The 27319-nt window shown below is 37.7% G+C and overlaps 1 protein-coding gene across 2 annotated transcripts; it reads right to left on the bottom strand.

Annotated features, from left to right (window-relative positions):
* Positions 1-571: 571 nt before the first annotated feature.
* Positions 572-27319, bottom strand: CDH5 (cadherin 5). Of its 2 annotated transcripts, none has more exons than XM_051629564.1 (12): positions 27140-27319; positions 12918-13119; positions 10310-10598; positions 10104-10220; positions 9166-9330; positions 8551-8738; positions 6538-6791; positions 5840-5982; positions 4888-5012; positions 4595-4703; positions 4072-4317; positions 572-3233 (listed from the first exon to the last, which is right to left on the bottom strand). In XM_051629564.1, exons 2-12 carry the CDS (start codon positions 13104-13106, stop codon positions 2737-2739), a joined length of 2322 nt encoding a protein of 773 aa, XP_051485524.1. In that variant the 5' UTR covers positions 13107-13119; positions 27140-27319; the 3' UTR covers positions 572-2736. The 2 variants fall into 2 exon arrangements, with proteins under 2 accessions (XP_051485524.1, XP_051485523.1); XM_051629563.1 differs by lacking the exon at positions 27140-27319 and adding an exon at positions 17806-17864.

Genomic DNA, 27319 nt, shown 5'->3' with positions numbered 1-27319 from the left:
CAGGGAAGCAGCAGATAGCAAGCCAAGGGTGGTGGTGCTGGGGGTGTTGAAGTGACACAGAGAGACCACTCGAGTAGTAGGCAGGTGTGTAGTTCTGCTCTGGGTGCGTGGTGTGTACTTACCCAGGGTGTTAGTACTTTCTGTGTCCTTTACTGTTTGAGAGGAATACTTTTCCAGCAGGAGAAAAGGGCAGGATTTTGGTAAACAGGTTGGTTGAAAATCACCCTGATGCCTGGCTGCTAAAATACCAAACATCTGCTTGGAAATTGAATGGGTCCTGTAGCAAGGGCACACACAGGTCTAGAGTCCTCTGAAGTCAGAGGGTTCAACCTTGCCAGCTGCTGAAACCAGACTGCACTGTTGGGGCTTTTCTCTGCCTTACCCCAGGAACTTTACTGACAGCTTTCCAAAGAGTGAGAAAAAAACCTTATTTTACAGCAAGTTCTTGTTGAATTTGTGTCTACTCTGAGTTCACTTAGAGCACAGATACCAGTGTTTTTATGGTTGAGTTTGCTGTGATACACAGATGGGTATTCTCTTCCATGTGAAACTTATTAATGCACAGAAAATCCAAACTTGAGATTGACTTTTATGTAGTAAAAAAAAAAAAAAAATACAGTACAGGAATATAAAAAGAAACTATCCAGTGCAAACATCTTTATACAGTGGAAATTGATACAGTGTTCCTTAAAATAGCTTTATGAAACAGGCTTAAAACCAGTGATTACAGGTAATACCATCTGCATGATACTTATCAAAGTACTTTACTTACTGCTCTAAAAAAAATTCATAACTAACTTAACTTGTTGATAACCAATACTTTAGTTACTGGTGAAAACTTCAGACTGTAAGTATTATTAGTTAGCATTCTTTATAATACACTAAAGTGGAACCTCGATAGCATACACTGTTGACTGGATTAAGCAAAACAGAAGAGAATGAACACATTAAAACCAGTGCTGTCATCCCAAAATGTACTTAGTCTATAAAGGATGTTATGCAAAGCTGGTTTGACTGATGGGCAAGATTCTGCTTAGTTTTTCTTTAGTTCATATTTGAAAATTTGAGTGATTGCATTGTTGATTGTAGCAGGTGTTAAAGAGTCCAGCTCAGTATTGCATGGGACAACTTTTAACAGTAGTGAGGATTAATGTGAGACTGTGGTATAGTACATTCCTATTTCCTGCCAATAAAGCATTCTGGGGGAAGGGAGTGTAAATTAGAGATTACATGAGTAAGTGAAAAGCAAATTTGTGAGGTTCCACTATACTGTTTTAGGAAAAAAAATTAGAAAAAAAAAAATCATGTTACTTGGTTAGCTACCAAATTTAAATAATCAAATCAACTAAACTAATACATACAACTCCAGCACAGGTTCTGCAGAATTGAGTGTCTGTGTGGTAGGGCTCTGTTCCTGTTGAAAGCAACATTCTGCACTGCCAGAAGCCAGAGACAAGCCATTGTCCTAAGAGACCTGCTTTTTACAAAATGTGTTTGACTGGGTAACTTCCTGCATGGGAAGAAGTTTCATTCTGTTCATTCTGTGGCTCTTCATCAGGTGAGAAACTAAATACACACTTGCCAGGGACATAGTACTTGCAGCTCCAAAATCTTACTCGTATTTGTGGTTCTTTATACAAATGAAGTTGTGGGTGTGTAGCATTCTGATTTGGAAGTCTAAATTATTTTCCTAGGTGAAAAATACCCGTTTTACAGTACCTGCTTAGAAAAAAATCAGACCAGTTTCACAGTAATGAAGCCCTTCATTTGCTTGTCCCTGAAAAAATGCAATTGCTGTAAGAATGTTGAATAAAAAGTCTATTCAACCTCTTTAGAAATCTAGAGAGACCTATGTTACCATCTAGAGCGATTTACAGTATTGGAGTCTTAACATTCCCCCCATCTCCACGTTTCCTGCCCTGCAGGATGATTTCCATTGAGGAACACTGAGATCCTATTTAAAGAAAGAAAAAACAATTTTGCTCTTAGCTAGAGCAAATTCTAGCACACCAGAAAGGTGCCTGGAACCATCATCAGACTGTTAAAAATGACAGATGAAACCAGATTGTGCATCTAAAAATCCTGTCTAATTTTATCTTTAGTAACTCATATATGTAGTAGAAGAGTATAAAGCAAGAATAATTAATAGCTTGGAAATAAGGAAAAATCATGCCTCTTTTTTGAAAGTGATGGAATAATTTCTAATATGAAGTGATAGACCATATGTTCTGCCTCTCCTCTGCTGCATAAGCATAAGCATGGAATATCAATACAGATGTTCCAAGAGGGCCAGGCAGACCAGCCGGCTGGAGATGCAGGAGGTTATTGAAAACTTTGCTTCCCACTGCCACTGAACCTTTCTGTTCTAGTGGATCGTGACCTTGAATGTTGATGGAAACAGTACAGGAAAAGAGGAATGAAGGAGAAACTAGGGACAAAACACTTTCTAAGGAGAAGTATCTGTCTGGATGGGAAGAGGATTGTGTCCTGAAAGACTCGAGCAGATCCTTGAGCAGCGATTCTGGGGAAAGAACTGAATGTCAGCAAGAATAGCAGTGCTGGGGGAAGTCAATATATGTGATCTGTGTTTTTTTTTTTAACCCTACTGCTGTCAAGTTTTTTTCATATCTGTCTGAAATCCTAGCTCAGCTTGGGTGAAGAGCTGTGAGTTCTTTGGCCATTGGCAGGCTCTTGATGTCTATAGTGGGAGGGAGAAAATTCAAGGCTACTTTGAACTTAATACACAAAATCTTCATTTGGTTCTGATCCATACAGCTCAGCTAACATTTTAAACCTGGGTCCCCAGTCATTTAGAAAGTCATAATCAATATCTGAGTCTGAGGAGCCTGATTCCAAAGAACTGAGAGATTCTGCAATGGACTCGGCACCTTCATAGCCGTAAATGTGAAGAGTGTCATATGGCAGCAAATCTCTGTCATTGTCGGCTTCATCTTTCTTAACCTCAATCATCATTTCCATTTCTCCAGCACCAGAAGTTATGTTTCCAGGAGGTGGCTTTTGAACTTGTGCATATGGAGAGGGAACTGCTTCTGGCTTCATGCCATTCTTGCGGACAGAGTTGAGTACAGATACATCATAGCTGGTGGTATCCATTTCACCACCACCTTCTTCATCATAAGTGACAAGCTGCTCATGAATCTCTGCCACGTTCCTCCCAAGACCACTCAAATCCTTCTTGTGTCTTTTTCTTAGAAGAATTAGCAATGCGATTACTGAAAAGAAAACTTAGATGAGCACATGTAAATAGAGCCATAAGGAAGTAAAACAAATTGCATTTAAGATATGTAACACGGTCTGAAGTATTTTTTTTCCAGAGTGCATTTTTTTAAGCACTTCTTTATTTAAAAAAAAAAAAGTATTTTAAAATACTTTTTATCTGCAGCATTTCTGTGTTCTCGAAGCAGTTCAGTCTGTACTGAAATTGTACAACTGACTCTTGAGCTGAGATTACACAAGTACAAATGAACAGTGTCACAAGTTCATTCAATCAACTACTGCCTTGAATTGGTAAATCATTTAATGCCAGGCATCAGATGCTACTTACGTGATAATTGCAAAGGAGGCCTCTTCTCAAGTAAGAAAAAATGTTGCCCCTTCTCTGATAGCTTCCAGATGCAGCAAACAGGTACTGGTCTGCTGATTTGTTACACATTTATTTATGTATATAATGTTTGCTGTACTGTTTAAAAGGTTTCCAGACTAGTTCAGCCTTTGGAAACAGGAGTCCTATTTTTATTGCCTCAGGACAAGTTTGCTGGTTTATAGCTGCATGTGAGCCTAATAACAGTAAATCAAGTATATTATGCACACGTGCCATAACCTTTCAAGTTACTCAGCTTTCCAACAGAGTGAACAGCTTTGTAGCTAAAACTATGCTAACAGGCCAAATAGAAAGAGCAAGTGAGATGAATCAAATAGATACAGTATTTCTGCCTTTGTGACCATTTTATAGCCACAAAGCTTTTGTAGAACTCAGTTAAGAAAAAAAAAATAAAAATTAAACAATCCCCACATTTGTGTCAAAGAACAGTACAAAACTCTAATACTTACCAATGATTGTGAAGATACAGATAAAAATTGCCACCAGTGCTTGTATGCTAACTCCAACTTGTTTAGCTCTTTCCTCACAAAAAGTGAAGTTGCCTTTTTCGTTACACTTGCAGACACTGATGACAAGTGTATTTGTGCTGCTGAGCTCAGGATCACCATTGTCTGAGATGATGACAGGCAGGTAGTGGATTTTGGCAAGTTCACGATTAAACTGTCCATATTTGACAGTAATATTAGCTGTGTTATCTGAAAGAAGTAATGACATCTAATTAAGTGATAATCTCTACCAGATTTTCCTTATAGATTATCAGTCAGTTGGTACATCTTCCTCTTAGACAGAGCCAGCCTTTAGGGAACCCAGTGAAACCTGAGTGGCAACAAACATTTTTTTTCATTAAGTTAAAAATAGATTGTTACTTAGCTCAACTAGACCAATCATAGGTCATTGCTACAACTTTTCTCCCCTGTATCCTAGTGTCTCACTTTGGCTAGCTGAGAGCATGCATTGCAGGGTTACACTAACCATAGTTCTCAATCAAGGAGAAGTTGCTGTCTTCTGTGGCCAGGGAGAATTTGAAGAAACCTCTAGGTGATACTTCATCCTTGTCAGTAGCTGAGATCCTGATGATTACCTGTGAGTATGGAAGTGTAAAGTTCTGTAGAGAGATTTCTGATCACAGACATTTTGGAAATTGGTGAAATGATCAGGTGCTTGAGTATGAAAACTGAGGCTAACTTTTAATGAAAGACATCTTTTGCTTGAGCTTGCAAGCAGATAATTCAGGTTTAAGGCAAAAATGATCCCTCCTGTCTCACCTTTCCTGGTGCAGCATTTTCACACACTCTGGGATCCTCAGGATAAACAAGTTCTGGAGCATTATCATTTTCATCAATAACTATGACGTGAACTTGAGCATGTGATTCCCTGTCAGAAAGACGTCCTGAAATCACAACAACAACAGTACAGGTCTCTGAGGTGTCTGGAACCTCAGTGCTTTCTAGCCCCCACCCTTTCCACTGTTTGTGTCCACAACTGTGCCTCCTGCACAACAAATATGGAGAGTTTCTAGCTCCATCATTAATTTAAACTTTTCCTTTGACACATTCAGATATTCCCTAAAAATCCTCCCTGGGCTAAGTCATCAAGGATCTATGAGGAAGAAAATGACAATTGCTTATGGCTTCCCAATTGTTCGCACTGTGTGGCTATGGGATCCAGCCCATCTCTGGCCCTAAGGCAACAGACACAGACCAGGCCATGGCTTTATTATTAAATATCTCACCGTCTAGAAAAGACTGCATCCCCAGACTGACTTGGGACAGTCACCTGGGCCTGTCCTGCTCCCCAGACCCAAGCAAATCTATGCAGAGATGTCTGTGCAGCAATTCACTGGATTGACAGTGTGGGAGGGGGAGTTTGTGCAACTCCATGTCAGTGAATGAAGCTGGCTAGGATGTTTGTGCTCTAAACACAGGCTTATCCCAGTTTCCTGAGCTGCCTTCTCTCCTCATGCCCTTTTTACTCCTTGTAACAACCTGAGTGCAATTTTCATTAGAGCTACAGGCCAAATCTTAAAACTGGATTTCATCTGTTAGTAGGTACTCATTTGATTTGGAAGGTTATTGTGCAAACCCTACAAGCATCCCTTTCATTTATAGTTTAGTGGAAACAGGCTGTCAGGTTGTAGCTTTTCTTTTTGGTGAGCTACAGTCCTGCTGTAAAGTGGTACTCTGTTTTCTTTCAAATAGGGAAGTAGATAACACTTACCATCTTCAAGGATTTCCTGAGCTGCTACTGTGATGTTGTATGACGAACTGAATTCTCTGTCCAGGGGCTTGGGAAGTTGAATAATTCCAGTATCAGATACCCTAATATAGTCCCCATTAGGACTAGCTCTTCGTCGAATAAATCTGTTTTTTGTTTAAAAAGGGATATATCAATGCAAAGGTGGTAATACTGTGTTTCACTTCAGTTCCTCATAGTGGAAGGTCAGAGAATTCTTGTGTGACAAATTACATTAATATATTTACCAGGCAGTCTCAGAATATATCCCTAAAATTACACAAGCTGTGAGAACAAAATATATTAGTTGGAAAAGTTTCCAGATTTTCTTTTCAAAGCACATGCTTGAGAGAGTTATTACGATAAAAAATGTAATGCTAAATTATAACCATGTAAAGATATCCAGGATTACGCTTTTTCCTGTAAATGTGCAAATGTTTTACCAGTAAGTTTATGTGGTAATTACATGGGTAAATGTAATTTATGTTAATGTTTGTTGGTTACCATATATATCCATGGCTGCAGTGCCAGAAAAATCAAATTGGATTTTTTAATGTTTTGTTTTGTTTTTGCCATGCAGATTCTGAAAAATAGGGCCAGAGTCTCAATTATTTTAAAATTCTTGGAATCATTAACAAATTCTCCACTTTAAAATAGAATTATTAAAGCTAATGTTATGTTACCTGATTTTCCGTTTAGCTGCATCAGGGTCGTGTGCCCATACTGAACCAAGTGTTTTTATTTCTGGATCATTTTCCTTTACTTTAAATTCATATGGTAATTTAGTGAAGACAGGAGGCTCATCAACATCAGTGACTTCAATGGTCACTGTTGAAATGCTCCTAGAGCCACCAGATTTAAAATAACGAAGATCAACTGTGGGGTCTGTTGCTTCAATGTCAAACCTGTATTCTGCTACTTTTTCAAAGTCCAGGGGCTAGAAAAAAGATAAACACAGATATTCTTCTCTTAGAGATGTCTAAGTAAACTTTGCACTAGTAACGTGAATTTAAGCTCTGTGCTGTAATTAATGTTTAGAAATATTGCCAAATTGTATCTTAGCTAGACTCTTGGGAGTGTATTTCCAAACTTTGCTTCCAGAGAGGCTTGAGCAGCTTCTGGTTTTGAACAGATTCATCCAGTATTCTAAATTCAGTAAATATTTCTTGATTTAAATAAATTTCTTTTTATAATTCTGTAGCTACCAAAACTTGTTTAGCTCCTGTTTCTCAAATATTGAGGACTAGATTCTCCTCTTCTGGGCCAGGCTTTCTTTTCTGAAGTCATTCAAGGCAGACTAGCTGCACTGACTGATAGCTGGGGTATTTGGTGATAAATAACATCCGCTTCCTTGTTTTTCTCATTGACGGAGATTATAAAAGAAATCATACAATGGAAGGAAGGCCAGGAGCTAGGACACTAAGGAATACCCAAGCTGTCGCTCATTTCAAATTTGGGGTCCCATTGCACTATGTTCTGAAATTATAAAAGCATTGTGAAATACTCAGTAGGTAATTGTGGTGTCTCTTGTTTTTCTCTTTGAGTAGACGTTGCAATGGAAGTGCTAGTGCTTATCTAGCAGTTGAAATTTTATCTCACATGGCTGCATATTTAAAATTATGGTATGTGCATGGCCAAAAGTGTGTTACAAAACAGCGAAGGAACTTTTCCCACTGTGTGTTAAAAGATAAGCTGATTCCAAATCACCCTTTGTGTGTATGTGTGAGGTCTCTTACTGCTCCTCATCTGGGCAGAAGTTGCACGCAATGCATTCCTCAGCTCTTGGAGGGACCAAGGGAAAGGCTGCATTTGGTGAAGGAAAGCTGCTTACACCAAGTGTGACCACAGCTGAAGACTTTTCTGCCAGTGTTGGAGTACTTGGTACATTTTTTCTTTAAGGTTTTCTCCTCTTCTTAAAGACATTTATTGTCTTAACAGTTACTGAGAGATATTTGGAAGTGAAAACCACATTCCTGTCCATCTGAGGATTCCAGGATGTGATTTGTAGTCCTCCCTCCTCTTTTTTAATGTTTACTGTAAGTCACTGAAATCAATGAACTCTTGGATTGGTAGAGCTCTGCATAATGCAGCAATGTCCCTTGGTACAAATCAGGTACGTCTGAGAATTAAAAAACAAAGAGCAAACTATAATAAAAGCTTTGGAAAGTCTGTGCCCTCTTAAAAAGTTATAAGGAATTAGTGGGGAAACCCTCCTCCCTGAGGACAGTAAGGGAGCTGTGGCTCAGATTGGAGCAAGTGCCAAACTGTAAACGGCACTTTTAGGGGAGTGTTCAGGTGGACTTGTTCACATTTTCTACTTTGGATTCAATTGGGCTGTGGAAGGGAGAGTTTCTTTGGCTTGGTCAGTTGGTTCAGCTCTTAAATAAATCACTGACTCTTTGAAACATCCAAGTATCTCAAATTTGAGAAGAGCTGAAGTCCATAACCTTAATATCTGACATAGCCCATTGCACTCAGCAGTAATTCTAGGTGTTCCCAGGACTGGCAGCTGAAAGGGACTAGGAAATCACCAGCTCTTCTCTCAGAGGTTACAGAAAAGGGTTTTCAGGATGAATGTGTTTCATGCTGACTTCCACCCATTTCCATTTTTTCCTGCCTCTAGACCCAAATGGAATCAAACACTCTTGTAACACATGAAAAAACAAAATTATCAACTTTGTTACTGGGCAAAGTACCTTCTTTGGCCTAATAATTCCTTCATTTGTGAATGGATTTGCTACAATTTCAAAGGTGTCCCTGTAGTCTCCTCTGACAAAACTGTATGTCGTATTTCTATGTTGTGGTTCATCAATATCTTCTACTTTGACTCTGCCAACTTCTCCTCTTACTGAAATGTTTTCAGGAACTTTAAAGCGAAATGATGCTGTTAAAAAACAAACAAACAAACAAATCAACAAAAAAGACACAAAGAGTGTATACATGGAAGTTTAAACTTAGTTAAAACTTGTTCTTAGTTTATAAACATACAGAAAAAAATGTCATTGAGAATTCAGCATTATATATATCTACAGACAGCGTTTTAATATATTTTTATAAAAGTATAAGTAATTATCAAAATTGTCAAGATCTTGTACTAAATGATGACACTAATATTGATTTTTATTTTCTCCTCTAGGTGTGCATCACCCAGGAAACATAGCTAGGGCTGAAATACAGATGACCTTCTGAATATGTAAGCTTCTTTTGTCCACTTTTCTTAAAAGTTGAATTGAGGTGAACTCTGACATACATTGATTATAGTTGGTTCAACCCTTGTTTTCCAAATGTTACAGCACTTGCATCATACTTACGGTGTTTGAATACTGGGAAGTTGTCATTGATGTCTGTTAAAGTGATAATGACTGTAGCTGTGCTTGAATCACCCGAAGACCCTGGAGCATCTTTTGCTTTAACAATAATTTCATATGTTGATTGCTTCTCTCTGTCTAAATCAGCCCTTGTTGTAGAAATCACACCTTTGGAAAAATAACATTCAATATGATTAGATTTTGCGGTATGTCCAACTTCTCTTAATTTTGACAACAAATTTTCATCTTGTGGCACACATTCAGCTTTAAGTAGCATTTTTAAGGTGGTATTTTTCTAAGGCTAGAAATGTTAGAAACCTTTCTATATTATGGATATTTGGGAGATTTTGTACAATACATTCCTTTAAACTGATCTTAGCTGCTTAGAAGCTGTCTAATGATGTCTACACTTGGTCACTACAGCATCTAGAGTTTGTCTGAGTGTCTTTTTATCTGAGTTATTTGCTCTGGAGTACTAGTATGGTCACAAGATATACTCACATTATACTTAAAACTGGGTGAAATTTAAACAAGAAAGTTTAGGAAAGCAAAGAGTTGAGTGAATGATTATTTAATGCTGCTTCAGAATTTTTGTATTCCTTTCTCCTGTTTGTTCAATGAAATGATATCTATCCTAAACTGAAATCATGAACTTACCTTAGCTAGGCTAGTCAGTCTCTTACTCTGTTGGAAAAAAATGACCTTTTATATTCTTGTTTAGTTCATGGCCCCTGTTATTGTGACTTATTAGTTCATTTCCAGATAAAGACACTGGCATTGTAGGAGTGTGAATGAAAAATCTTTCTAAATTGTGGTAAAAATTATATTTTTAAAATATTATCCCCCTTGTCCAGAATGAAAAAGGCTTAAAATTGTATTTTAAGGTAAGGTAAGGTGGAAGGTAAGGACAAAGTGCAAGGACATTTGCATATCTGACCTACCAGAGTCATCAACTGTGAAGTATTCGTCTCCTTTAATGACTTGGTAGGTAACTGTGGCATGACCTGTAACTGTTGGGTCATCAGCATCAACGGCTGTCACTTTGGTGACGGAGGTTCCTAGAAAAGGATTTTCAAACAGTGTATTTAGTATGAATTCTGCTTTTTAACCAGAGACATGAAGAGAAATGAGGGATGGAAGAACATACCTACTGGTGACATTTCTGGGACAGATCCGTTGAATACTTTTTGTACAAACACAGGGACATTGTCATTAATATCATAAACCTTGATGATGAATTTAGATGGTGGTTCCAGTGACTGGTTGTTTCTTCTGTCAATAATGAGAGCTGTGAGCTCATACTCTGCTTTCTTTTCTCTATCTAGCCTCTCAAATGCATATACATCGCCACTGGTTTCTTCCACTTTAAAAATAGTGTTGGCATATTCACCTTCAATAATATACTTAGCGTTGTTGTTCCTTACACTTGATGTGATCTAGAAGAAAGTATAAGTCAAAGAGATAAAAATAGATTTTGGCATCCAGATGCAACACAGTCTTCTATAAGAAGACACATGCAATCAGGACTTCTGCAAGCTCAGTTTGAAACCAGAATAGCTGTTAAGACTTTTGATATCAGCTGGAGTATTACCAAACAAACAGCACCACAGCATCTACATGATTCAGGATTATAGGATGAAACTTGCATCCAGACTGAAATTTACTTGCTTATGCATCAAGAAGCTTCTTTTTTAAAAAATCATATCTCATGTTTCCTAAAGATAAAAGATTTTGATTCAGTTAACACATAGAAATCATTAACCCCATTATGTGTGAAGTAATACATTCCACCATGTTCAGTTTTAGCTACTCTTGTTTACAAGTAACTTTCTCAATTTAGCAGAGACTTTGCTTAGATTTCACAGAATTACAGAGTCAAATCTACATTCACAGCTACTGCCATTGTTCAGCATTAGTCTCTATTATGTAGCATTTAGCGGAATTCCTGCCATAGCTGACAGCTTGTTCGTGTTTAGTCGCATGCAATGTTTTTATAGTCAGTCTTTAGGCTAATGCTATGACAATAAGATTAAATTTCCACCCTACAGATTTTAAAATTTAAGATTATATGCAATGAAAAAGGGATGGGGTAAAAGAATGAACATAAATAAGTTTTAAAATTTAATTTAATCCAGTCCCAAATGGTTTTTGCACATTTTTTAATCTGCAGATAATCTGATGATTCTCCTGCTTATATACCTTCATCCAAGGGAACTAATAGAAGGTTTGAACTACAGTTTTCCATGTGCTATATTAGCATTCTTATTTCAGCAAGCTATTTATCAATAATTGCTGGGTTTGACCAAGAATTTTTAGATTTTTGTTACTGATGTTATCATAAATTGCAGCTGTTCAGTATTCAGGATTTGATTTATCCTGTAGCTGTCATTTACTGTTGAACATTCTTCCATTTCCATTTTCTATTTTGAAATATGTCATTAAAGTTTTCTTCCCTCACTTCACATACTTATTCATGCTTCTGGCTGCTGATACTGCTGAGGTAGAGTTTACAGGTCTTGAGATGTAAGATGAGAAATAACCTCTCCCTTGTCTCAAAGATAGTATAGTCTGTGCCTTCTTTCTCTATTTTTATTTACTTACTCAGTGTAAAAGATACAGGCTTCCAAGATTGCCTTTTCTAAAGTTTAGTATGAGCACACAAAGGAAAGCATCCAAGGTCATGAAAGATAAAATCAAAATGTATCAGCATATTTCTGCAGCTGTCAGTCAGTTCTGCCATGCTACCAGTGTGGCCTTTTAAAAAGGGTTTATCAAGTGTTCAATCCTGCAAGTGCAATGCACTGAACACAGCCATAGCAAAAGTAATGAGAAACATTTCATTGTTGAAAGACCACAGAGCACAGTACAAAGCAAATTACTCTTATTTAGGACAGCTCCAGGAATAGAAGCCTTCTCCTCAATCAGCTACTGAATTGGTCTGAAATGAAACAGAGATACCCTGTGTTAGCTGAGAGTACCCTATGGCCTCTTTTCTCTCTCTCTTATGCTTTCTGCCAGTGAGCAGCACTGATCCAGAAAGGTCTGTTTAACTTTGCTGAGACAGTCTTGACAGATGCTGATTGTTGTACATGGGAGGAAAACATACAACTGCATTTATCTGAGAAGTGTCAAAGTAGTTCAGTTTGAAAGACTAGACGGGAGGAACTTTGTCTGGGTGATATGCAGTTAATCATAGGATTTTATGAGTGCTGCCTTGAAGAAAATGAGTTTGCAAGCAGGTCACTACTCGTTACTATTTTTAAAAATAATTTTCTTTCACTTTGTGAAAAATTTTTTTTACTGCTAGCAGTATTCCTAAACATGGCCCTTCTCTTTTGTATCCACATTGAGAGATGTAAATGGTATGTTTTTTAAAGCATATGTTTTTATTAGCTGATCTGCTAGGCTTTTTAAACAATCTTGAGCTGCCAGAAAAATATTGACATACATCAGCCACCAGACTTCCTTCCTACCCATGCACCTGCACGCGATGCAATTGTTTCTGCACTGTTCCATACTTGCCATTCTCTAAAACTGACTTGTATTCTTCAAAAGAATGAGAATCCCTTTAACATTATTCTCGATGTGCTCTTTGTCCACATTCTTAAGATTTTAACACATTACTATGTTGGTATTAAGTCCCATTTCTATTTCCTTTTTTTCCCCTTCTGCCTAGACTGCAAACAAGTGATACTTTTTGAGATACTCCATCACTGTCTGTGTTTCTAGTTATTCCTTGCTAACAGACTACTTACCTTGCCAACATGGTGTGGTAATGGTGTATCAATCTCTTCTTTGATATGCATTTGGTTCCATATCCAGTCTCTCTTCAGTCGTTTATGACTGGCATTGTTTGAAGAAAAGTTTTGGTTTGTTTTCTGACTTTCTTTGCCAGCAAATGCTGGACCCAGGAACAAGGAGAGAAGTAGTATAAGGTGGTTCATCTTCTTCTGTAGCCTAGAAAATAATATAAAATATGAAAGCTAAATAAATAACGACAGATTAATCAGAGGGAGAGCACACAGAAGTACAAATGGACTTTGCTTCTGTAGGAAAGTTTGATTACTTTTCATCTGTATTTCTTTTCATCTGCCTTAGTATCAAAATGTGAAATATCAGGCTTCTTCCTTCCATGAAACAGTTTTAACTAGATGACAACTGTAAAAACCAAGGAAAATATTTTAATGAAATATAAAAATGTGCAAGCTTTGAAAGCTAGCGTAAGAGCCAGCATCCACTTGAGCTACCATAGTTCATCTGAAGAGAAGACTCAGTAGCAAAGATGACCCATTGTGCATCATGGGATGTGGAGTCCATAGCTCCTGGAGAGAGCAGCCATGGGAAGCAACACCAAAGCTGAGTCGAATCAAAGTTTGTGTTAATTCAACTTGAAATGAAATGTTCCGGTTGGACAAACCCAAATGCAATGTTTTGATTTGCCCCGACACAAAATATGCTGTAGTCAATATCTTTATATGGAAAATACAGATTTAGAATAAAATCTGAGTGGTTTTCTTTTGGTGGAAAAAATGATTCATGTGAAGTTTTCAATCATTTCCAAGTACAATGTAGCAAATTATCTTCCTCTGAGAGGTCATTTATTGATTCAGTTCCTTCTCTTTTGAAATGTTTCAAGACACATTAAGTTCCTTTGATTCCTTGTTCTTAAATGTAGATAGTCTTACCATCTACAAAATCATAATTTGTGAAATTATTCTCAGCTGAAACCATATTGTTGCATTATAATGTCAATTTTAGTAAACTTTAGGCCTGCTTTTCATATGAGGTTGAGAAGTTATTTTAATGTAGCAAAGCTCATTCATTTTCCTACTAATTTCCCCCTTCCCAATATAAAGGACTGTCAGGAAACTTTAACACTCAAATAATCAGACTTTAAATTACACTTAAATTGCTTTCCATTAGCTTTTAGGAGCTGTCAACATGTGCATTAAAAATAAAACTGTTAATTGTGATAGAGAAATCGACATCACAGAGGTTGCTGGATGCAAGATTACATCACTATTTTCAGCAGGAAGGTGTGGAGATGTTTCCAAAATTATTCTTTGGTAACTATGCAATCAGTGTTATCCCATGGTGCAGCATCATTGTCAGTAAAAAGATTTTATTTGCAATGAAATTTTGTTTTCTTGTACTTCTCTTTCTGCTACATTGTTGTACATGAGTGGAGAAACATTCCTTCTTCTTTGTGGTTGTGTAGGAAATGACCATATAAGGTGGATTTGAATTCCCACTAAGGCATACTGGTCTTAGTATAAATCTACTTTGTAAAGAGAAATTTTATGTGTACCCGTAACATTTTCCTAATACTTGCCTCTGTTTATTAATGCTCAGCTCGGAGCCTGCCATGCCCTCTGTCAGACCCCTCAGAGTTCTCCTCTCACTGGTGCTGAGAGCCATTGCTAGTAATAGCAACTCCAGAGCCTTTGGTATCCTCATACAGGGGCACTGCTTATCAGAAATTGAAGGCTCAAAGTCATAACTAGTGTATGGTTATCTGTATAGGAGCTCTGGGACTGTGGCAATATCCTGATTATTCCTGAGGATCCATGCAGCGAACGCAAACTCTCCTTTGAAGCAGGTGGCCTGCTCGTGTTTCACAGTTCCGACCTTGCTTGAAAGTTTGGTCATTAATACAGAAAGTGCTAGGCTGGATCTTTTTAAATACATGCACATTTCAGCTGAAACTTCAGCTACTCCTTCTATTCAACATATCTGTCTTTGTGCTCTTAGACTGTAAGGTGGTTTCACTTTAACTCCTCATTAATGGATTCCTTGTTAATATTTTTTAAACCTCCTTGGTAAGCTAATGGTTCCTTTGTGAGCAATTTTAGTGGGGTTTGGTCTGCCATCTGGTGTGCACTGTGGGTCAAACACAGACTGAAATGGAAGAGCCTCTTGCAAAAACAACTTCTGCTTTGTCTTTGACATCTTTCAGAATTTCTCATTTTGATGGAAGTAACACTGCACACTGAAGCACTGTGCATGCTGTCTTTTCTAGGGACATTTGATATGCGTTGCTCCATGGGACAGTCTCACTCTGAGAAGACTTCCTCTATGGTGCCACACAAGTTTTCCGTTCAGCAACTAGGAGTCCATAGCTGTTGAATATGCAACTGAATCAACCACAATGTTTAAGAATGCCCTTCTTAGGCAGTGGTTCGGAAGCAGTACCCCTGCCAAGCAGTAATTGGGTAAGGGCACTGTCCTAGTGTGAAGGTCACGTTCCATGGATGTTAGCTCTTAACAAGCTGTACTAAATGCTCTCTCTTTTTCTGCCCATGATAGTTTTCCTTGGCAGCAGATCTCATTTGAAATGCCAGAAGTAGTAGTAGAAGAGATATTCCCATGCTTGACCAGGGGAATGCATTCCCATAGAGTCAGAAGCAAGTTTCTGAGGAATGACAGGTGGATGACATGTAGGGATTAGTTTTTCATTTCTTCTAAGGTTTGCCGTGGCAGCCAGGACTACGAAAGGGAAATAAAACACAGCCTTTCAAGTAATAACTCCCTTGGCCATGTGCTTCTGGAGAAGGGGACAGCACAGTGTGTTCTGTGACTGGTGGTTCTCCCCATCATGCTGCCATGAGGTCCCATCACTGGTCTACTTGAATGTACAGTCTCCAGTTACCCCTCTCTCTAACTGCTTTGAGCAATAATTTAAACTTTTTTCAATTTAAGCAGGGACCATAAATGTTCCTTCAAGTTATCAGAGGAATGTTTTATTCAAATAGCCAAGTTTCTTGGTTTGCTCTTAAATTTTCTGTCAGCAAATGACGGGTTTTTCTACCAGCATTATTCATTTTACGTGTTGAATTATTTTAGTGAATAACTCTTGGTCTGCAGGGTACTATAGACAGTTAACTGAGAAATTCTGGTATTCAGACTGATGTATGGGACACATGACTCATATAGTGAAGTTTCTTCTCACAAATTAGGAGTAATTATTAAAAAATGTCAGGTGGAGATACAGACAATAGTGTATTAATTAAAAATTTGCATTTTACAAGTTGTTCTGGTAAATAATCAACCCCAAGGTTGATGAGCAGCTAGTATAAGTAAGGTTTCCATGGAATAAAAACACATTTGAGGAAATATTCTTCTGAACATTTGTGTGGGGTTTTTTTCTGGTATTTGGCTCTTATCTGGTTTACTTCTCACTCTCAAAATGTATAGTAATGCTTACGCGAGGTTAGTTCAGTTAGCAAAGAGATTCGTTCTACGCTTGCATGTTAAATAGAAGTTAAACCAGGTTTCTGTATGGAGACTTTGGTAAATCAGAAGACAGTTTTAGCTGAAATGATATATTTTTCTGATTGATTGAACAGAAATCTTATGCTAATTGTTGAGAATTTTTGTTTTTCAGCATCTGAAAACAGAAATAGTGCTAGAAATAGGGAAAATGAACATACTAAGAGAGAAATTTCCTTAAAGTGACTGTCATACACCAGAAAAGAAATACTTTTTAAAAGGTTTGTGTCCATTTTGTTAAGATAATTTGCATACCTGATTGTCAGAAAATCTGGAATTGAAAATATTATTGATTATTGAGCTAGAAACATAATTATTATATTTGCTTATAGTGTCTTGGTTGGAATCTGAACAATGTACATGAAAAAGAAGAAGCCCATGCAAAGATGAGAGTTTCATCAAAGCAGAAAATACATAACAAAGTAACTAGTAAATCAATACTGTAGAACATAAACTATTCCATTTCACAGTACTGAAAATTGTGCTCTTTCTGGTTGTTAATCAAACCTCAGCTGCCATGCATGGAAGGAGTATGAATCTGAAATACTGTGTACAGCCCAGCCCTGCAGTGTCCCGGTCAGCGGGTGTGGGGTGGCTGCATTTTTTCCAGAAAAGTTAGCTTTGGATAGTTTTTGTTTATTTTAATCAGTTTTCTCATACTGTCTTTCCCCCTCCTGTCTGCTGCATGCTCTGCAATATTCCTAAATAGCTCTATGCAAAAAATTCTGTTGAATTTACAGTGGATGAAGCCATGCAATACAGAGTAGACAACACTTCAAAAGTTTTTTTTTACATGCAAAAAAATTAATTTGATACACTCTCTAAACACCTTCAAAGTTAGTATACTCAATGAAGCTATGATAGATATAAAGAGAGCAGAATCTGATGCAGTGTCACCCAGTGTCAAGTAATAAAATAACCCTGCACAACCCTGCCATACAGAATAAATTTTTAACATTAATTTTTCATCTATATGATGTTTAAGACAAAAGGTAAATCCATGCATGCAGTTAGCATTAAGAAATAGAAAGGTCACACACCAAACACAAAGAAAAATGATCTTTCTCTTTGCAATGCCTCTAGTTTTGGCAAGCAGGCAAAACTACCTGACAATACTTAACTGCCTTTCACGGACCTTAAATGGTTGTGCAAACATTAATTCATCAGGTCTCCTCATTTCTCCATGAAAACTTCTGCAGCTAGATAAAAAGTAATAGCCCTTTTTGAAGATATATTTGAAGTACAGAGGACTTAAATGTGAGGACCAGTGGACTATGGTCAGGTGTAATGAGTATCAGATTTTGTTTCTTCATCTCATAATTAGATAATGTTGCTTCTAACAAGCCCAGAGAAGCACGGCAGCAAAGTACTCACATAGGCATAAACGTAACCTTCACTCCAGTTTCTGCGAGGCATCTAAATTACAAAGCTTCTCTCCCTTCAGCTTACAATGTGAGAAGAGTTGAGGGCACATAGTGAGTACGGTGAGAACAGGAACTAGGGTAGGTCTTCAAACTTTAGTAACATCACTTAAAAAAACTGTCTAAGTAAATTGTGCAACATTTGACTTGGAGCAATCATTTTTTTGGTTGCATTTTCAGATAAAATTTGTTTTGGGTGGTTACTCAGTGTTTCTTTTATTTCTTATTAAAGCTGTCCTGTCACATGTCTTCACCGGAGTACAGTAATTCATTTTAAAATAGGCCTTTCCTGAGAACACTGTGCTGCTTATTCTTTTCCGGAATATTGAGCTGATTTAAATGGGCCTGGTGCCTGACTACCTTGTATTATATTTTTGATTGTCCTTGTGCTGGCTTTATGCATCTGAGAAGTGGTTTCCACTGATGACTAAACAGGCTGGAGTGCAAGTGCCTGCCTGAAAACTGATTATAAAATGCATTTTTATACGCATGATAGTACCTTTGAGTAAATAGCCAATTTGATGACTAAACGGTCTGGAGTGCAAATGCCTGCCTGAAAACTGATTATAAAATGACATTTTGTACTTCTGATAGTACCTTTGAATGAATAGCCACTTCAGCAATATCTTAACTAAACTTGCTGCTTTAAAAAACCCACTTGTCACTCAGCATTGCAAGAGCACTCCGGCGTGCATTTGGTGCTGTTCAGTTCTTGGTGTTGATCCTGTGGCACTGTGTATCAATATAGCAGAGGAGGTAAATCAGCCCTTCTGATTTGGGCTCTGGTTTTGGGTCCTCTTGCTTTTCCCAGGGAAAAAGAGAATAATTCTAATCTGAAAATTCTTTGTGATTCCCAGTCTAAATTTCTGGTAGGTCTGGGGAAAAAGTATTAATGATTTTTCCCCCCCATCTGTTCAGCTCACCAGGAAATTCTCTCCTGGATGATACAAAATACAACTTCATCTCATGGGTGAGAGTCATGGAGTCCTCAGCTAGGACAGATGCCTCTTTCAGAAATGAAGAAATTTGGTTATAAAATATCTATAAATACTTATTATGTGTATGTTAAAGATTCATTGCCTGGTGGAAAGCAGGCAGCCAAATTTGCCTTCAGTCTTTTTGTTATCTCAGATACAGAACTGGCTAAAACTGGGGGAGACAAGCACCTTTTATTTAAAAAAAAAAAAAAAAAGAAGCAAAGCCACCCTTCAAGCCAGTGAGTGACAGCTTGTGCACTGAAGATGGGTAAGCAGCAATAATAAATCTACCTGAAGGTCCTCCCAGAGCTACCTTACACCCCTGCTTGCATTTTAGCAGGTGACTTGCTGATTCCAGAATTAAAGGGCCACAGTGAATACTGAGAGTTGAGCATATGAAAAGACTGACTGTGAACTGTAAATAAGAAATGAATGATCTAAGAAGACATTTGCTGTAAACAGAATGCTTTGGGAGATACAAGTGAGGAATAAAGTTGTAAGGGGTCACAAAGATCTGCTTTGTTCCTTGCCAAGAAGCTTTTATGGAAAAGGGATGTAGAGATTTGCAGTTTGTTTGCTGTAAGACACATCACAGATCTGAAAGAGAAGCAGGTTGCGTCAGGTGCAGGATCTGGTCTTGCATCAGTAATTGTTCTGAGTTTACTGTGGTTTGTTTTACATCAGTGATGTGCCTGTTTATATTGTAGCTGGGTAGATTAACAAAAACAAAAATGTTGGCATGAGTGGAGAAAGACTATAGCAGGCTTTGCTTATTTCAGTATATGAACAGTGCAGTACTACATATGCAGTCAGCCATCACAGAAGACCAGAAATATTGTGCTTTGTGCTCCTGTCCATCTTGGCTCTGAATTGCTCTGAATCTGACCTATTGTATACAGGCATGACCTCTGGGACAAGGGGGAAGTAGTTTTGTTGATGGTGCTACTTTAGTTCAAACACAGTTTCTTACAGTACTAACCTTGAAAGGTACCCTCCTAACTGTATCAGTAGAGTCATAACATTTTCTGCCTGTCAGTTGGGTATGCAAAGCATAATCATGCTCTCACTTTGGCTCACAAAAATCCTTTGCTGAAAAATGCTGATTTAGTTGAGGGACTTCAGAGGCAAGTCTATTGGACAGTTAAGAATCAAAGCCCAAAATCTCAAAGTTAGGGCGACATTTAACTTCTCCTGATTTCTCTCAATTTCTAGTTAACCTTACCTTAATGTGTATTTTTCAAAAACTGAAAAAAAAGGTTGTGTGTTTGCAGTGTTGTCTGTGTTCCTGTATGATTCCTGTCTGATAAAGGATGGGATAGGTATAAAACTATGGAATGCATGTTGCTGGTGTAGGTTCAGTTTCAATTTCCTGTTCACAAATACACATTGTTTGGCTTAGATCTTGATTTACCTCAGAATTTATAGCTTGGAATCAGCTCTGAATTTGGTTTTGGTTAGAATTCAAGAAAACCTCAAACAATATCTTATCCTGGGATAATTTGGAAGGATGAGCTGATAGATTGTGCCTCGCTGATCTGTCTTCTTTAGGCACTGGTAGTGTTATTTCAAGTACATCTGGGGATTTAAAAGATTCCATTTGTAAAAATGAATCCCATACATGATCTTACAAAACATGTGACTGTATTTCTGTGTACAAAAGTATGCAACTTCCACATAGGCTGGAGGCAAGCTAGGGTTGGTTTTTTTCATATGGCATTATAAAAAAATCTTACATAGTGAAGTTATCCAACCAAGAAGGACTGCTTCCATGTTTCATGTATTATTAACAACATTATTATTAACAACGTATTATTCCTATTTTAATACTTAATCAAATCATTTTTCCATTTATCTAAACTGTATTTTATCTGAGTTTCTTACTTGCAAATCTGATAATTGAGAAGTTACTGGGCTGGTCCCATCATGGACTTTAAGGAAGCATTATTTTTGGAACTAGATAAATTAAAAATTCTTGAGCCACTTTTGTTGTTGAAATGACAGTGCAAGTTTAAGTGAGGTTTGTTTACTGTGGTGAGGATGACACATGTTATGAAGGTAAAACAATACTTTGAAATCAATAAAATGTGTGCTGAGAGCACTGACTTCCTTCTCATGAGATCAGTTATGGGGTCTAATTCTTGTTTTCATGGATGACTGTTGATCTTTCATATGAGTGTCCTGGTATGTCTAGAGAGTAATCCACTAGTTTAGGAAAACTGCTGGCCTTCTGCCTCACCCAGGAGAGAAACATGTATTAAGGTCTATCAGAGCAACACTGAATCATTAGGTGAGTTTTAAGAATCTTCCTCATTTCACGCTCTCAGCATGCGAATCAAGTATCATGGCAGGTGTAGAATCAATGTCTTTACTCATTTTTCAAGATAATGTTATTTGTCATCAGTGGGGCTGTAGAAGCACTTGAGAGCTGATGATAACCAGTTTGAAACTGAGCAGATGCAATATGTGATGCAATGAAATATCTATATTCTGGTGCTGCTTTAGAGTTCTTACTCTGTCCATGCTGCTATAGTCATATAATGCTTCAGTACAGAAAATTTCCCTGAAGTGAACCATAAATGGATTAGAGTGCTTTAAAGAAGCAAGTGGTATTGTCCAGTTTTTTCACTCATGAAGCCTTTTACTTCACATACAAATATGTTAGTACAAAATATAACAAGGGATAAAATGTGCTTAAGCACAGTGCCCAGCATAAAGCCAGCTGCTAAAATATTTTGAAACTCATTTGTGATTAAATTATTAAGCCAATTTGTGACACTGCTTCATAACAAATAAATAAACCCCAAAATTTTGGCAGCTTGGACAACACTGGGTTTAAGGTCCTAAGCTTTGTATTAAGTACAGCCCTTCTATTCTGAAGTGAGCTAATAAGATGTGTAGGATAAATCCTGCATGCATAATCTGGAACTGCTAGCATTTTCCTCTGTGAAGTCTTTGTCCAAAATATAAAACTAAGAGGGAAATATTGCCCATCTAGATTAATTATTGAAAAAGGCAGATACTGAAAATAGTGATCAAGTGCCAAGCGTTATAGACAGGGAAAGAACTTGCTCTCTTCCTAGTATCCAAAAAATAGTTTAAGGGATGATCTTGCAGTCAGGTGCATTCCTGTGAAGGGTCTCACTGACTATGAAGAATGACTGAGGCTCTGTCAGTATCGCTGACATATTTGTGTGGCTGTAGATTCAGCTTATTTCTGGCTTTAAGCCAGTTTCCTTTTGCTTAGCCCAAGCGGTTCTTGCTCTAGTAGGAGAGACAGAGGTGCAGGTGTCTCAGCACTGAGGCTCCCTCATCCCCAGCGTCTCACACACTCAGACCGTGTTGTTTGATTTTTGGGGAGAGGAGGTTTGGCTGAGAATGGGGCAAGGGAATTGTCCAAAAATTACTTGTCTCATCCCAGTGCAGAAGAGGAACAGTTTGGGTATATCGGAGGTGTTTGTGATCACTAAAAAGATTTATCAAGCATCTCTAACCAGAGCTTTGTTTCCTACAATAAATTGTGTGCACATTTCAGAATTGATTTGTTCTGATAGTGTCCCCTGGTTAACTCTGCTGTACACAGAGATTAACCAAAGCTGTTTAAGAGTTAGGCCAAGCTGAAACAAAATAAGGTATAGTATGAGAATAAAGTATTACAGAGCTTTGTCCACTTCCCCTTTGTTTCCAGATAAAGCCTTACTATCAGAGAGGCTTCCTAGCAAAGAACTCCAATTGAGTAGCTTTGATTAAGGAGAAGTCCCCATCCTTTGAGGAATTGCATGCGATAAATATATATTTTTTTTAAGTACAATGTAGCTGTGTTTACAGCAGATAAGATTTTTTTTGAGATTTTCCTTCAACAGAAGCTCAAGTGCAAAAGTATCTGTCTCGAGCACAAGCATCATGCACATGTCACAGTAATTGATATTTATTGTGCTAACAGTAATCTGAAGCAGAAAAAACATGTTCAACTGGCTCTGTGTCCTGATTCCTTTGTCCAGGTTATTCTACTGGGTAACTGAATGCATTAGTATTTCCTCTGAAAATTGTTTCTGTGGCAGATAAAGAAAGCATGTACATATACATAAAGCTCTAACTTTGTGGCTGGGCAAGAGGCTAAGAAAACAGGGTGTGTCTGGATATATTTTGTTTGATAATTAGTATTCAGTATTTTTCTCCCTTTTTAAAATGTCTAATTCAAATGTCAGTTCATTCTTCTCTGTTTCCTGCCCTTATTCAACTAGACTTCCAGACCAGTCTTAATTAACTTTAAGAGCTTTTCTGCCCACCCATATAGTTACAGTCTTTTCCTGGAACATTTCCATTGTTATAATCTCAATGTGTTGTGAGATGACACAAATGATACTATTACTGCTGTTATGAATGTACAATGAGACTTTCAATATTTTTGCTTACAGTTTAGCTCTTGTCAGGAAAATCTCATCTTCAAATAAAACTAAAACTAAGGAAGTAAGTTTCCATCTTACAGTGCTGATAAATGGAAGTTGGAGTGCCTAAAAATTCAGGCCTCAGACACTGGAAAGCTTAAAAAGATGAGGAAAACTCTTGGAAGTTTTGGGACTTTTTTTTAGAGTTAGACTATTTTTTTCTGTGAGGGACTATCCCAGAAAGAGAATGAAGAAGCTAATCTAAAACTCTGCCAGTGGAGGTTCTGCTGATGAAGCTAAACCCTATCACAGGAACAATTCCCATCAAAGGCAGGATTTCCTATCATTTGCATGAGAGAAGCATTAGGCCCCTAGTCCCTTCAAGCAGTATGTTGTAAGGTAGACTTTGCTTTCCTAGAGGAATTCCAGAACAAATTCATAGCAGATAGCATCATAAAAGGAAGGGGAAAAGGAAGACTGATACTACCAAATCATTGCTCAGAAATGTGGACAAAGGCAGGAGAAGGAATTCAACTGTATCCTCCAGACATACGGTGGAAGTGGAATTTCCCTTTACACTGTCATACACAATAAGGACACAGGACTGTGGGTGCTTCAGATAACCCACCTTGTGCCCTGTGAACTTTGCCAGGTGTGTCAGGTGGACTTGGGGAGAGAGGAGGAGAAATGGATGACCTCAGTGGGGGCAAAGCCGGATGGCCTACTGCTAATTTGTGGAGACTGACAGTAGGCTTTTTGAAAGCATGTGAAATAGAAACAGGGAGCTCTTTCTTGTAAAGTTTTGGCAAAGGATGGTGACAAGAACCAATGGGTGGGTTTTGATGACCTAGACTGGGACAATAAAACTGACCTCTTTGGACTTTGAAAAATCAAGAATTTTAAACATTTCTGCTTTTGGTCTACCTCTAACTGTGGTGGTGCTCTGTAACTCTTAGCATTTTGGATAGCAATGTTAGGGCAGAAGAATACTCTGTACTGGTCGTTTGGTAAGGTCTCCATACAATTTCTGCAGTGTGTCCAAGATAACCATGCTCACCTTATCTCTACAGTATCTGTCATTTTTCACTATAAGTTCCGGACCCTTTCATGGATGATACTACTTGCCAGCAAAAATCGTGGTTCTTGATCATGACTGTGGCACCAGTGTTGTTTGCTTTCCGTGCTTGCAGTGGAAGTACACCTGCATGGCCCCTTCTAATGGAGTAGGGTGCTGAACTGAAGTCCACAGATGGATCAAGCAAACTCTCATCACGTATCAAACTAGTATCCAACTCTTGATTTGCTAAGGTCTGCTCTCCTCATGCAAATTCTGATCAGCTCTTCAAAGGCATGTGTGGGGAATTATTTAAATTTAGTGACTATGACTTGTACATGTCTTTGTCCTAGCAAATCTCTACTTAACACAAATAGCCACTGTCTGCTGTGTTCTAGGGTAGAAGAGAAACAGTTGTGTCAGGGCTAAATTTTGAGGCATTTTTCATTTGGAAACACACAAGTATAACAAAGGAAAGGATGCTTGTTTTGAGAAAAATACACCAAAATATTTTCATGGCCAAGAAATTTCTCACAAAGACAGAGAAACTCTTGTTTTGCTCTTAGCACTAACTTTTGAACCTCTGAATTAAACTTTTAGAACTTGAGCAAATAACAGAATTATAAAGGCATGACAAAAATAACCATGAGATTCCTTACAGAAAGCTCAGCTGCTAGAAATAAATTACCTCTATTTTATGAACCTCTGCTTTTTAAGAAAATATTCATTTTCTATATTAGAAATATATTAGAATAGTATTAGGGAAGTATTACCTGGCTTGGTTAAAGCCTGTAGTTCTGACAAGAAAAAAAAATATTTAAAAAAAGTTTTTTATTTATGATTTGAAATATTAATTGAAGTAATTGATTTATGGATGCACAGTGGAGTCCTTTGTTCCATAAGTGCTATGAATCAGAGGAGCTTCTAAACCATCCCCAGTGATTTTTACCTATATCCTGTTTTCAGTTGTTTCACTCAGCAGAGGCAGGATGTGAAGCAAGCCTGGCAACAAACCTGTTAACTGTTTGGGTGGAACTTTCTCTGCCTCATCTTCTTCTTTAGCACTGAACCCTGTGTCTAGCCTTCTACAAGCTGCAAGTTGCTGCGTGACATGTAGCTGTTTCATAACATAATTTCAGTGTTAGCATTTGTTTTAAAATGTTTTAAAAAAACCATTTTATTGCTTTATGTTAAAGACCAAAGCTTTGGGAAATTCGTCTTGTAATGCAGTGCAACTGTAGCACTCTGGGAAGTAAAGCTTGTGGACAAAGCGGGAATGATATATTAATTGAGTTTATGTTTTGCTTTCAAATGAATTTGTTTTATTGTTTGTAACTTCACATTCTTGTCTATAGTGTAGTATAGTATACTGTACTATTCTAATGTTTTCATGACCTAAATTAATGGGCACCTGCCTGTGTCCTTTACTCCTGTTGGTCACCCTTTGTTTAAGGATAAAAAGTAACTCCTGAAGGTACCACAGATAAATTGCAAGTCAGCATTTCTGTGATTTGTTTCTGGTAATTTGGTTGTTGTTACACAGTACAAATTAACCTAAGATTAGAAGCTTTTGTAAATCATTGTAGTATCCTTGCTTTTGTCTATTAATTTTTTTTTTCTATCTGAACATCCATAATACTGTATGCTTTTGCAAATGCTGATACAATGAATTATAGTCAGTGGAGGCAGGGACACATAGATTAAATATACCTTCATTAACTGCAGTAGCAACCAACTTTTAGTGTTTTTAGTAGCTAAGAATGGAACAGATTCTCTCACAGAAATTCATCTTCCATATCTTTTTTCCTTTCCTTCCTTTATTACAGCATGACAACCAGCACAGTGAGGTTCTGTGTTGCAGAATAGAGTTCTTACAGAAAAAGCAGTGTTGGTTCATCTCTTATGCATAAATGCTTTGTCTCTGCAAGCTGTACAGAAAACTTGTTCACACACAGACTCACGACACTATCTTTTGGATAAGATAAAAGCCTTCTCAACCAACTTTTTGTACCAAGCCCCCACCCCAAAGATACCTCATCAGGGAGAAAAAAAAAAATAAATTTCTTTTTGGATCACTGAGATCAAGAAACTTATAAAATAAGAATTGCAGGTCTTTTAGAACAGGGGCTGTAAAACCTGGTAGTCCAGGGATAGGTTGCTAAAGTAGCTGAGCCACTTTAAACTTGAGATTTAGGGAACCAAGTCACTGACATGTTTATGTAAACTCCCCTCTAAGCCTTAAGCAAATTTCTTAGCCAGAGAAATATGCCAAAGCTGGCTAGTAAACAGGGTGGCTTTCACCTTCTTTTGTCCCTGGTTACAATGAAGTCATAGCACCTTTAAGGCAGATACTGAGTCAGCCCCCCCTTTGATAAAACATACTGCATTAAATCATAGCACAGTGTACACCTGCTCACTCAAAACTGTACCAAGCCTGCAATTGTTCACACTGCAAGTGAAATCCTTTCCTAAAGGGTTTACAGGTGCAATTTGCATTATCATTTCTGTCTCTTTTCCATTATGATGAGCATCAGCAACATAATCTAAATATTACAAAGCACAACTACAACAAAACGTAACATGTCTCTTCTTTTAAACAATCTGGGAATATTGTGGTATAGTCCAAGAAAGCCAGAGATTTTCCTCTTCCAGTGTCAATTGTAAACAGCTCTGCTGTTGACTGCACTTAATTTGGTTTAAGTGCCACCAATTTTAGGCCCAAAGGATTCTGTGAATATGCATAAAATTCATAGCCTGACTCCTGGTATTTCTTAAATTATTTAAGATGATAGAAGAGATTTTTGGTGGAAGTAAAAAAACTTTGAAATGAACTTCATAGCTGAAGGACAGTAAATACTGTTTAACCCTTACCTGAGGCAGAGTTGTTGGAGCTTCAGTTTGTTTCCAAACCAGGCAAGCAAAAATCAACAGTATCCCAAAATGTTAAGCAGTATATAGAAAATGAAGATAGAATAGAAAAATCAACTTCTCTTTTTGTTAAGCAATACTGGGAGTGTTCAGCTTTCCAGTCTCCAAGGTTTTCCAGCTGGG

This window comes from Apus apus, chromosome 11 (genome assembly GCF_020740795.1).
Source record: "Apus apus isolate bApuApu2 chromosome 11, bApuApu2.pri.cur, whole genome shotgun sequence".
Classification (NCBI taxonomy): Eukaryota; Metazoa; Chordata; class Aves; order Apodiformes; family Apodidae; genus Apus; species Apus apus.
This window is presented reverse-complemented; position numbering and strand designations above follow the sequence as displayed.